General features: G+C 51.0%; 1 protein-coding gene across 3 annotated transcripts in view; it reads right to left on the bottom strand.

Annotated features, from left to right (window-relative positions):
* Positions 1–1,025: 1,025 nt before the first annotated feature.
* CTTN (cortactin) overlaps positions 1,026–12,805 on the bottom strand; it is a 49,109-nt gene continuing 37,329 nt past the window's right edge. For all 3 annotated transcript variants that reach the window (XM_077115410.1, XM_077115408.1, XM_077115409.1), the window contains 5 exons: positions 8,118–8,266; positions 6,155–6,244; positions 4,543–4,720; positions 3,448–3,519; positions 1,026–2,485 (listed from right to left, as the gene is read on the bottom strand). In XM_077115410.1, the coding sequence (XP_076971525.1) occupies positions 2,349–2,485; positions 3,448–3,519; positions 4,543–4,720; positions 6,155–6,244; positions 8,118–8,266 (626 nt within the window). In that variant the 3' untranslated portion in view covers positions 1,026–2,348. The remainder of the gene's footprint in view (positions 2,486–3,447; positions 3,520–4,542; positions 4,721–6,154; positions 6,245–8,117; positions 8,267–12,805) is intronic.

Genomic DNA, 12,805 nt, shown 5'->3' on the forward strand with positions numbered 1-12,805 from the left:
CCAGGAACCCCAAGGAGGGCAGCGAGCCGGCAACACAAGGCTACAGCGTCCAGAAGGCACGACCTGTCGGGACCTTGATGTGGGACATGCAGCCCCCCAACTGCAAGACCATAAATCCCTGCTGTTTCAGCCACCCAGCAAGGCGCTGTCTGTGCAAGCAGCCCTGAGAGCTGAGACTCTTCCTGATCTGCCCCAGCCCCAGCCCTGGGATCACATCCATGTCAACGCTTCCTGCTCCCATGCTGTCCAGTTAAAACCAACCACAGCGGTGTCACCAACTGTCTTCTGTGTGGGTTCCCACAGGGCAGGGCCATCTCGCTCCGTTTTCCCACCAGCCTCTGGCACCTGGAATGTGCTCAATGAACGTTACTCAACACATCAGTCCGTGTCTGGACATCCTGGGTGATGAAGCCAGAGTCCTCTGGACAGGGAACAAGACAGGCATCTGAGCTGCTCAAAGGATACTGCAGCGAGTCAAATGCTTCTTAGAGATAAATCACTCCCTGTATGCAATAAAATAATTTCCCACATGGGCCACTGCTCCGATGTGCTATCTGGATGACCCAACTTGTCCCTTTCACCCCCTCCCTGCCTGCTGTCCACCCCGACCTGCTGGCACCCCTCCCCAACACTGGTTGCACCCCTGTACTGCGCCCCAACCCGGGCTGGGGTCTCCTGCAGACTTGCCACTTATTATGCCCAAAGGAAAGTATTACTTTTAGCTACAATGCAACCACCTGAGAATTTATTTTGAGAATTGGAATTCAAAAACGATTTCCAAGCACAGTGTTTTCTATTTTGCTTAGAATTGTGGTCCAAAAAATTGAGTTAGGGAATACATGTTTCACCTTATAAAAAGCACATTTTCAAGAACATGCCTCCTTAAAAGAGAATCTTGCGTCAGCTGCTGCTGTGACAAGGACGGAACGAGGTGGATGACAGACGCCCAGCCCCAGGGCATGGAGACGGCCAGTACTCGCCGCCCTCGACTGAGTGACCAACCAGTGAAACAAGTCACGCGGGAGGTGGATCAAAAGAGTTTATTTTGAATGTTTAATTAAAAAAATCATACCTATGAGGTGTGCTACAGAAATTTAGATACAATAAATTGTATATAAAACCCAACCTAATTCTGGTAAAGCCAAGAGGTTATGCAGAAACGCATCTCAGGAGAGGGAAGGGCTGCACCGCCCCTGGACGGCCCAGGCAGCCGAGGCGGCGCTGCGGCTCCGGGGGCCCTGCACACCCGGCTGCTCCAGGGGGCGCGCAGCCCCCACCGCCCACGCGCGCCTCGGCAACGCCGGGGCCCCAGGCAGCCAGGACGCGCTGTCAGGGCGGGCGTCTTTGGCAGGAACGCTAACTTTATTTTCACTTCCCACAATTTTAGTCAGGTCGATCAATCATGTTTTACTGTAATTTCACATGATCTTTTGGCAAAAATGGCCATTACTCCCTGGAGGAAGAGTGTTTCTGGCAGTTTGCAGGTGAGAAGGCCAGGGCCCTCCCACAGCTCGGCGGCCGCTGTCCCAACACGATGGACACACAAACATGACAGCTGAGACATCAGCCCTGGGCAGGCTGGCCTACCCCAAGATCATCTTCACCCTCATTGTTAAAACCCCAGTGCCCCTAACCGTGGGTTCAGAGCTGGAGTGAAGCAGGGGGAGGTGGGATTTAAAGATCTCAAGTGACAACTCCTCGCTTTGGGGGCAAAGGGGCTCAGCACCCTCAGGGCCCTTGGGCATGGGGCAGGTGGTGCAAGGAGGACCTGCCATGAAGGGAGGCGCTGGGGAAAGACTGAGGTGCTGGCCGCAGGGGAGGAGACAGTGACCCCAAATTCATCACACATGCAGGGTGGCACTTGACGGAAAGCCTTCCGGTCAGCCCCTAACGGCACTGTACTTTCCAGCTGTCTACTTTGACTTTGTCGACCATAATAACCATCTCCCTCTTCAGCTTCCCAGCACTGCGATATGGAGAAGCCCTAGCCCAGCCCCGGCTCGGCCCCAACCGGTGAGGACACCTGCCGAAAGGCCACTCATGTCAGTGCCAGAGACCCGACGGTCTGCGACCTGGGCACAAGGCCAACAAGCGCTGTCCACCTCAGGTCCTTGAGATGGCTTCATAGGACAAATTGGCAAAAAAAAGAAAATACCTGAAACGCATAAAGACAATTTCCAGAGTCTAAGGAACATGATTACAATATATTAGCAAATTCTGTGGCATAAACATTTTCAAAAGCATCAGCGAGAGTACTGAATATGAAGGCAGTATGTGTCCCCTTCCCACCCTCACGAAGGAAAGAAAGAAGGCATGGCGTGTAGTGTCCGAGGCGGGCCGGGCGCGACCTACTGGCGCAGCTCCACGTAGTTGGCGGGGAAGAGCCCGTAGCGGCCCCTGCACACGCCACGCCACCAGCCGTCGTCGATCATTTCAATGTTGGTGATAATGTCATCGGGGTCGAACGAGATCTCATCGTCACCCGCTGGGGAGAGGGCACAAAGAGGGAGGGCTGAAACGCGGCATCCTGCCAAACCACTCACAGGCAAGCTTCCCAAGGGGCCTGCTCCCAGCAGCACAGCCTCCTACCGACGTCCACCCAGGGGCAGGGTCTTGCCTTCTTTACTATTCAACAAGCACCTGGATTGGCAATTCCAGGTCAGGGCACTTACGGAAATTCGGCAGAGTCCTTCCAAACAGAGGTACTAAGCCCAAAGCAGAATTGCTTCTTCATGAAACATGAAATCACAACTGCGCTTCTGCTCCCCCTTCCCTGCCCAGGAGGTAAAGATCTTGGTGGGCTTGTTGTGGCGGGGTGGGGGGAGCCCGGCTGAAGGGAGCCGGGGAAGGAGGGGGGAACGGTGCACCCAGACGTGCCACGGGGCGTGAGCTCAGCAGTGCTCCTGAGGCTCCCCTGCCACGGGCCACCACCTCGGCCTGGTCAGGACGAAGCATCGGACCAGCCGGGCTGAGGGTCCACCCCAGAGTCCAGGACTCGAGGGGCCGACAAAGACTGAGGCACTGTTTCAGCAGGAGACCGAAGACACGACAGAGATGCAGGCACCAGCCCAGGAGGGCGAGAGGCACCCAAGGGGCTGGGCAGCATGAGCGGCTGTGTACACTGGTGCGTGCCGAGCCTGTCTGTGACTTGAAGGGGCTCTGCTGGACAGTGTCCTTGGTCTGAGAAACTCGCACTGGGGTGCTGAGGGGTGGCGGGGCGCGTCTGCAGCTGCAGGCTCACAAATGGCCCAAACATAGGGGCAGGGGTGGCTGTAGAGCAGGACAAAAGGAACTAGAGGGCGCAATCGGGGTTCTCTCTTCTATAATTTTGAAATTATTTCAAAATAAATTACTTTTAACAATTACAACAATGTTGCTGAAAAACCAGACCCGTAAGCGGTGAGTGCGGGGAGGTGTGCCCAGAGCAGCCGGCCCGCAGCTCCTTACCGGCCTGGTAGTCGTACAGGGCGAGGGCCGTGATGCCCAGCTCGTTCTCATACTCGTCGTACGTATTTTCCTCTAAAACAGACCAGGAAGGTATCTGAGCACCAAGCACCACCCCATCCACGTACCTACTAACCACTTCGGCTTCTGCAGGCGACCCCTCCGGAGGTGTGAGGGGCAGCCGGGGGCCAGCAGGAGAGCCTGGAGCCCTGACCCGGGTCGCAGGACGCAGGGCACCTCCCGCAGGGCACGAGAGGTGGCCCCCAGCGCTGCAGCGGCAAGGCCAGATGCCAGCGCAGACACCACCCAGACTGCAGGACTGTCTTGAGGACAGCCAAGACATTTTCTGGAGTATAACTTCTAAAGTACAAAATGTTGGCCTATTTTTGGAACAGCGACATCAGAATAAGTAGATGGCCAAAGGGTGACAGAGCTCTTCAAACACTTCCCGCCACACCCGGGGGGGCCAAACACCCTCTCCCCAACACAAACCCTCAAAACCACGTACATCTCACGCTGACGCCATTTTCATACTGCTCCAAGGCCAAGAGAGGGCTTATGTTAACTCTGTCTAAACATAGTTAAGGAAATCTGGGTTTTAAAAATAAAGGCTCAGCAGGCAGAGTTCTCGCCTACCATGTCAGAGACCCGGGTTTGATTCCTGGTGCCTGCCCAGGCAAAAAAATTAATAATAGTAATAAAGCACATCCAACGTTAGTACTCATGTAACCTGAAATATCTATAACATTTCCAAAGCATCCAGAAATCTTTATCCTTAAAGAATTCAACATGCTCTGGCTTCCTGGAACTGGGCTATCTTGCGTCTTGAGGACACACTATAAGCTTCTGTTGACAGCTTTGTCCTTTTCTAGAAGACCACAGCAGAGCCCTTTCCCTCACGCCCACCCTGCCCATCGGCCCCCGACAGGAGCCGCCTCCCCCCACAGTGTTCCTCCAGGTCTGCAGCCCTGCCTGGCAGGGGCCCGGGGCCCGGCAGACACTGCCAAGGCAGAGCCAGAGAGCTGGCGAGAGGAGCCGATGATTCCCAGGGACAGGGGAGGCAGAGGAAACACACTGGGGGACTAGCAACCTCCATACCTGCCGGGTAGTGGGCTGCGGTGTCCGTGGTCTCGTAGACGGCCTCGGGGGCGTAGGCCAGGCCCTGCCCTCCAGCCTCTCGGTAGCCCGCGGCCTCCACGCTGTAGGCGGGCTCCGGAGCGCTCACGGGGCCGCCAGGGCCTTGGTAGCAAGGCTCTGTCGTGCAGGAAGCTGCGTCCTGGGGAGGGTCAGAGAAACGTCACAGGGCCGTGCTGGCTTCCAAACAGTTGCAAATGCCCTGCCACAGCCAACAGAACCCAGACTGCTTTCCAGCCCCAGCCACGATGTGAAAACAGATCTGGGGATGAAAAGGCATGAACTACCAAACTTCGGAGGGCGCCTGGATTTTAATCATCGTAAAGCAACCTACGAGAGGGACCTGTGTCACTTCCTTCCTGGTTCTCACAACCCCCATTCCAAGCTCTCGCAACCACTAAAAATCCACATCCCTTCCTAGGAACCATGCCCATTCCTTGGATTAAAGTCCAGCTTTTTTGGGTCTCCTGGGCCTCCCCAAGCACACGGCAGGCAGAGGCGGCCTGTGTGACCGAGTCCTGTGGCGGAGGGGCTTGAGCACGTCGCCCACCCCACTGCGACAGGCAGACTCTGCTCTGACCAAACACCCGACACGGACAGACGAAGGAATTCTGGAGGCTCACTATCAAATGCAAAGGCACTCTGAGGAGACACAAACCCATATTCACCACCACTGCGACTTCTGAGTCCAAGTAAAAGCCAGAGGCATTTACAGTCAGCAGTGGTGCTTATCAATGTCTCTAACCAGGGTCCCTCTGCAGCACCCTCCATGTGCCAGAAAAAACAAGGGGGGCAGCTCAGAACTGCAGGCACAGGCGGCTCCAGGAAGAGGCAGGGGTCGGGCGCAAGGTCCGGGCAGGCAGGAAGCCCTGCGGAGGCCTCAGGGGTCATGTCAGTAAGTGTGGGCTCCGCAACCTCAAGGTTGGAGGTGAAACAGCAGGGGTGGGGGTGACAGGGCAGGTTTCCCTTCTGGCAAGATTCCTCTGACTTCAACCACTCGGCTCACGGCATGGGGATCCCCGTGCTGGGCCACTCAAACCCTAAACCGGTGCGTGAGGCAGAGCGGCATCAGGTAGGAGGGCAGTGGCCGGCAAGGTGAAGAAGGGAGGCTGGAGGGGACAGTTTATGAGGGCGCCATGGACCAGAGGAGGTAGATGCCCCAACGCAGGGCTCAGAGAGGAAAGGGCCAAGGACAGAGCCACCGAATGGCATGACACCAGAGGGGCAGTGCGCAGAACCGCGGAGGGTGGGGGCAAGAGCCGAAAAGAGCAGTCAGCGCTGTAAGCCGGTTGCCAGAATTTCCAGAGGGAGCATGACAATGAGATACAGACAGAAAAGTGTCCATTTGGGCTGTGACCTCACCAGGGGCCAGTGAAGGCCGAAGCAGGACAGGGCTGTCCCCAGCGTGGGGCAGGGAGGGTAAAGCCCAGGGGACTGGGACTCCAGAGAGGGCTGGTATAGCTGGCTGTGCGTCCCAGGAGAGCTGAAACCAGGAGGGGTCTCCTGCCTCTAGGGAAACCCAGCCTTGGGCAGTGAACCGCCCGGGACCCAGCGCCCACCAAAGAAACACACCAACCTCATAGACAGGGCTTGCCGGCCGCTTCTCTTCAGCCGGCTGGGGAGGCGGGGACGCAGGCGGAGTCTGCTTTTTGGCTCTGGCTTGCTCCTGTAATTGAAAACAAGCAGCGATCAGGAAGCCATGAGTCACTCTGGACCGCTATGTCTGCCTGAGCAGCTCCAGAACAGAAGGGAAAGGATGGGAAACACCAAGCACCATGAGCCACCCCCCTGAGAGCCCTCTCAAAACTTTAAGGGCAAGTTCGAAGAGAAGGTCCCGGAGTGAGGCAGGCACCTCAAGAAACAGGACTACATGGGCCGACAGTAACCCCTTCTGCTGCCATATGAACCACGGGATTTATAAAAATGCAGTCCCCCGGCTGGGCAGGAGGGCCAACTCAGTGGAGGCTTCCACACAGACCCGGGCCTGGCAGCCCAATGCCGAATCCGCAGCTGCCCAGTTACATCGCAGACACTTCCAGACACATCTCAGGCAAGTGCCCAGTGACGGCCCCTCCCAGGCGCAGCCAGCACAGCCAGGAGGCAAAGGGGCACACAGAGATACCTTCACAAGGGTCGGCTACCCAGACCTGCAACTCAAGAGCCTACGGGCTTCTGCTGCCCTCAACCCCACCCCAACCCCACCTAGCCCTCAGAGGTCAGTGCTGCGGGAATCTGCCCTCTGCGGCTGGGCCCACTGCCGAGGGCCACTGAGCATCACTCTCTGGGGGAAGCCGAGGAGAGGGGTGTGGGGGCTAGAAACACAGAAGGACAAGAAAGCAGAAAAGAAAGCAGAAGAAATTTATAGAGGGAGAAGCTAAATTCTGATTACCTAAAGCCTCTTTTTTCCCCTCAAGGAACCCAATTACTCTGCATCTTCTGGGTGATGATGGGACTCAGATGGCAGGGATTAAAATTCTAAGCCAGGAGATGAGGAAAGGATTCATTATTTGAAAAGTAGACAAGATAAGGGATTTTAAAAAGGCTCTACAGTGTGTGTGTGTTTTGTGTTCTGCAACAAAGAAATACTTAGAAGCATCTTACTAAAAAACCGTGAAGGAGAGAGATCCCTGAAAGTTTCTAGTGACTAAGGAACGGTAAATGGTAATTACAAAATTCCTTCTTCAGTGCCTGTAACAAAACGTTTACTGGGCTTTATCTGCCTATTGTAAGCAAGTTTTCTCACCCAGACACCTGCCCTCGATGAAAGTTTTCAGAGCCCCACCCGTTCCAAGTGCTTACAGATTCATGCAAAGATTCATAGTTTAATAAAACAGCTCCAGATGTTCATTTCAGATCCCACTTCACAATGACCCCAAGTCAGGAAAGCAGTTCCATCTCCATTTTACAGGTCAGAACACGGAGCTGCAGAAAGGGGCAACGAGGCCACCCTGAAACTCACGGGAAGGGCCCATCCATGCCTTCTGGCTCCACTTCTGCTTCCACTTCCTCCAGTGGAGAAGTAGCATGAAGAAGTACACGAAAGAGAAGCAGAGCCAGGCTGCAGAACCAGAGCTGCTGGAGACGGCCTATCCGCTGCTTGGCAGTGAACTCCTTCCGCATTCTCAACCTTCTCCCCAAGGATACAGCAGGTTCCAGGTGACAGGGACAGCAGAGGTAAATGAGCTTAGGGAAACGTCTGGGCTGGCGCTCAGTGGAGGGAAAGGGCCCACAGCAAACCTGTATGTGCAAACCGCCAGCCGTTGGGCAGGGGAAATGCGAGGGCCACCTGGGGGCAAAAAGGGCAGGTCTGATCAGAGCAGGCCAGATGCCCACAACCTGGAGCTCAAGAGACTCGAGTTTGTATGTGGCTAAAGGTTAAGGAGCCTAGGAAGATAACCTTAAAGGTGAGTTCAAAATGTTTTCTTTTGAAAACCTTCTCAACAGTCAAGGAAAAGAAAAGCCAAACCCATGGACCCATTTCCCGCAGCATGCATTCACAGCAAGAGAGGAAAACAGTGTGCTTTTCTCCTTTCACTCACTTCCAGTTTTCTCCTGGCCTCTTCCTGCTCTTGTTTCTCCTTAGCCATCCGCTGTGCCCTCTCAGCCTCAGCCTTCCGTCTGTCTTCTTGTTCCTTCTCCTTCGCGAGGTTTTCAAAGTTGGCTCGGATATTACTGGTTTTGCTGTTCACTGCGGAGGGAGGAGAGAGTGTGTCGGACCCAGGACCCCGACATGTGCCCAAAAGGAAAGCACAGGCCGCGGGGATGTCCTCTGGGTCTCCCGCAGTCGACTGGGCACCTGTAAGGACCAAGCATTCCCACAGGCCTTGCATCTGGAATGTTTTAGGAGAGAAGTCACTGTATTTCTTCTCCACCAGAGACATACACGCACACACACTCACAGGCCCACACAGCCCATTCCACTTCCGGATGTCCCTGATAATGCTAACATTATTATTCACTTTTATTAAACCTTGACACTTGAGTACATATCTTTGAATATTTTATGTGACAAGTGGGGAAGCATGCACAAACTACCTCTGCGGTATAAGGAAGCAGTGCAGTTGTCTCGAAAGAAAAACATGCCCTACTGGGTAGCAAGCAGAACTGCTTTATTTTCCCCCACTGGAACAGCGTTTTCCTAAACTAATGGCTGACAGACAAAATGGCTGTGCAGATTTGGGTACGTGGCAGGCACTCCCACAAAATGGATGAACTGAGCCCATCACATCAAGGAAAACACTTGTAATATTTGTTGGCAATGGGAAAATCAGGCTTTCATGCAAAAACCAAAACTTTGGAAAATGTGTATCCACCAACACGAGTGTGATAGCGTCTCAATTTTACTAAGCTCTTGGCTGATGAGACGGGCACTGTCATAAGCTCTTTTTCCCTTTGAAGCCCCGGTGTCATCAACTGGCTTGTTCTGCAAATCAGGCAGAGATCCCTGTGTCTGATCGCACCCATGTGGACTCTGCAGGGATATGGATGTCCATAAAGAACACGGCGTCCGTCTGCCGAAAGCTCTGGAGCCCTGGCAGGACAGAGAAGCACGGAAATCGTGCCTTTCACAGCCGCAGACCCGAGAGGCAGGGAACTCGGCTTTCCTCTGCCCTGTGGGTACCCCAGGCTCCTCGGGCTTTAAAGCTTCAAAGGGCCCAACAGTTCCCAGAGCCCCAGGTACGGATGCCTGGTTGGATGAGTGGGTCCACAAGACAGACTCGTATGTGGGTTTGAGTTCCCTGGACCTGGGGGCTAGAGGCCCTGGGTCCTATTTCCAGAACGACCCCCCTTGCTCTGATCTCTACACCTTTCCGAGGCACCAGGCTTTCTGTAAAGCGTTCAAAGCTCTGACCTAAGTCTCTCTTTTGAGTACATTCTCGAAAAGTTAGTGATCCAACAATGAATTAATATTTAATGAAATTAAGTGTTTAGTGTCTGTTAACTGGTGTGTCATTTAGATATATAGTATGTGCTATGTGTGCCTATTTAAATTGTTAATTGATGTGTTACTGCATTTGTACTGTTCAAGTGTTCCTAATTGAGTACTAATTACTGAAACCCTTTAAAGTGGGAAATTCTAATTCTAACAGCATTCCTGAATATAGCCCTTTAGGCTGTATTTTGAAAAACTGAAAAGATTTTAGTTGTGAGCCTATGAAAAAAGCAAAAAATGTTTATTTCTGCAAACAATTTTGCTTCATTATGATTTAGAATCAGGAGAGAAATGGTCTGAAAATGGTTCTAGAGAAAAGAACACTGTACTACAATTAGATTTATTCTGGAAAAGAGAATAGAGATGAGAATGTACATGTAGTTCTTTATTTCTCTCTTTCAAAAGTCAGTATCAATGAGAAGATATAAAATTTTACCTCCAGATTTTAGTGGAGAGAAAAAAAAATGTCCTCCCTGATTCAGGTCTGGAAGATCCAACAGAGCCTGTGTTAACCCTTTTCTGCCTCTTTACTGGAGACAGAAGAGCCCGAGACAGAAATGTGTTCTCCCAACACACGCTATCCGCTAAATCCCTGCCCCTCTGGCAAGTGCATACAGGAATAAATGAAGGGGGGCCCAGGAGGATTTCTACACATGCACATGGCATTCTCCACATTAGATTTATATAACTGGGAAGATAATACACCACTCTATAGAGAAGACCCAAAGAAAATATAAAGTGTAGTTTTTCAATATTAGCAACCTATATCCCAAATTGGGCTAATATTCAAGCCTTGTTAATTACCTACTAACAGAAAGGAGAATGGTAGTAGAAGTAAAACAGGAATAGATAAAAAATGAGACAATCCGAGCAACCCACGCATGCTGGAGCAAGTGTAGCCACCACCAATAAGGGATCCTGAAAGGAATTCAAATGATGCTGGTGACCCAGCTAACCTAGAACATATTATAAATAGTGTATTGTTGTGAGTCTGCAAAAAGGAGCCCCTAACACCATAAACTTACAAAAAATGAGTAAAACATTACAAGAACTAGAGGAAAGACCCTCAGCTTTCCTTGAATGAATTTATACTATCCACCAGCAGTACATTAATATAGATCCAGAAAAACCCAGAGAATGCCAAAATTTTAAGTATGACCTTTATTATTCAGCATTCTTCTGCTATAAGGAGAGACCTGCAGAAAACTGACGGAGGACTAGAACTGCCTGGCTCTAGGTTGGTTGGCATTGCCTTTAAGTTTGTAATAACAGGGGCCACGCTAAAGCCCAGTCCTTCAAAGGGCAAATACCAAACACACACACAACTACAGTGGGACGTTAGCAACCCTGGGCCACATTGCGGGACAGGAGAAATTCTCAAGAAATCAGGAAGCAACCAGTGTGCATCTTCAAGGAAGAAGGACACCGGAAAGGGGCTTGCCCTGGCCGCCCCAGGAAAGGAAGCTGGGCGACCCAAACTCCAAATGCCCCAGCAAAACGATGCAAACAACAACAACATAAAATGATGAGGCCCCGGGCTCAACCAAAAAGGACTATCACTTCTCTTAATCTCCCATCAGGAGCCTTGGGAAAACAACTGACATTCTTAAAATAAGAAATTAAATAAAAACCAAATGCGATTTCCAACCGGTTCCCTTACTATAGGAAAGAACCTGTTAACCCAGTTACATGCACAAATAGCTTTTCCTCCAGATTGCTTATCAACAGAAGTGCCTCCAAGATAAACTTGTACATTGCAGGCAGCACTACTGTGCGCTGAGAAAAATAAGGAAGTTACTCCTGTCCCAAAAGAAATCTTAAAAGCTACAAAACCAGAGGTGGGGGCTGATGGAATACCTGGATGTGCAAAAATAGTAAGAATGATTCCAACAGACAGATACTGCACATTATACTGTAAACAAGAAATTAAGAATTAACACGATTATAATAACTAAATCATGATATAAATTTTTTTTCTATATTGTAGAACAGGCAGAACTTAATACCTGAAATTACTGAAACTCAACTAGTCTGAGCCCTTTCCCGTCACCATTGTAACGGTTATTACTGTAATAGTACAACTCCACTCCCCCATGTCTGAACACATAAAAACCCTGAACTCCTACACCTGGGGAGACAGATCCTTGGGCCAATAGGCCACCTGATCTCCTGCTCTGCACATAGCAATAAACTCACTCTTTCTGAAATCCCAGGGTCATGGATCGGCTATTAAGCGTGTGGGGACCCAGGGGCCAAGCCATTCCCTGTCTCTGTAAACCCTGAAAGCAGTAGCCGCTTGCATGGCCTGGGTCAGTGTTTCGGCTAGCCTCCCTATGGAGGGAGGAATGTGCTGTAGGTACATTCCTGGTCACTGTAGGTAAGAGACGCTACTCCAAGTAGGATGTGAATCTATACGCGACCTCCTTCCTGGAATCCTTGCGATGTTATCGTGTTTACATTATCTACAAAGCAACCTACAAGCCTTCCCTGTGTACACAAACTATAATCAACCCTACTCTTACGTCATGAGACCCCTCAGCTGTACCCATGTTCTCATACTCAATGGAACGTCTTTGTATCGGCCCCTAAGGCTGGCCCTGTTGTTTCCTGCTAAGTGCTGAATACTGTCACCTAAGCTCTGACTCTCGCCTTCTGACTTTCGCCTTCGCAGCAGCATGATTCCCTGATTAGCTTCCTTCTTCATTCCTGTAAGTCAATTCCTGTAATAAAGTTCATGTCACAGCCCGTGCTTGGCGCTCTCTTTGGTCTCTCGGATGAAAAGGCCCCTACAGGCAGGACAGTACATGTACATCGGGCAGAGAACCCCACATTTGTATGATATCAATATTGAGCAATAGCCAATTAAACTAAAATCTAGAAAAAGAATTGCTCCAATACACAGTATACAAAGGATATCTTAACTGCAAGTCACTCTAGAAAAGAATGAAGAAGTATGGTCAAATAAATGAGTTTTATATTTTTGTGTATCTAACTTTCTATTTGTTTCTGTTCCGTGTATATTTTCCTACCTCTGTTGGTAATAACAAATTAACAGACAAAAACTTCTTTGAAAAGCTCTATTCAAATTGCTTAAAGATAAATAAGCACATAATCTCCAAAGTTCCAGAAACAAACAAACAAAACAAGTTTCCAAAGCTCTTTGGACTCCTTCCGTCTTCTCCCTCTACGTCCTGGCTTAAACTAGACCTTTTTACTCCACAACAGAAGATTCAAAAGGCAGTACTCTGCAGAAGTTTTAGAGAGCCTGGGTTCTGAAATTCAAACCCCAGCTCT

This window comes from Tamandua tetradactyla, chromosome 9 (genome assembly GCF_023851605.1).
Source record: "Tamandua tetradactyla isolate mTamTet1 chromosome 9, mTamTet1.pri, whole genome shotgun sequence".
In the NCBI taxonomy this organism is placed as follows: Eukaryota; Metazoa; Chordata; class Mammalia; order Pilosa; family Myrmecophagidae; genus Tamandua; species Tamandua tetradactyla.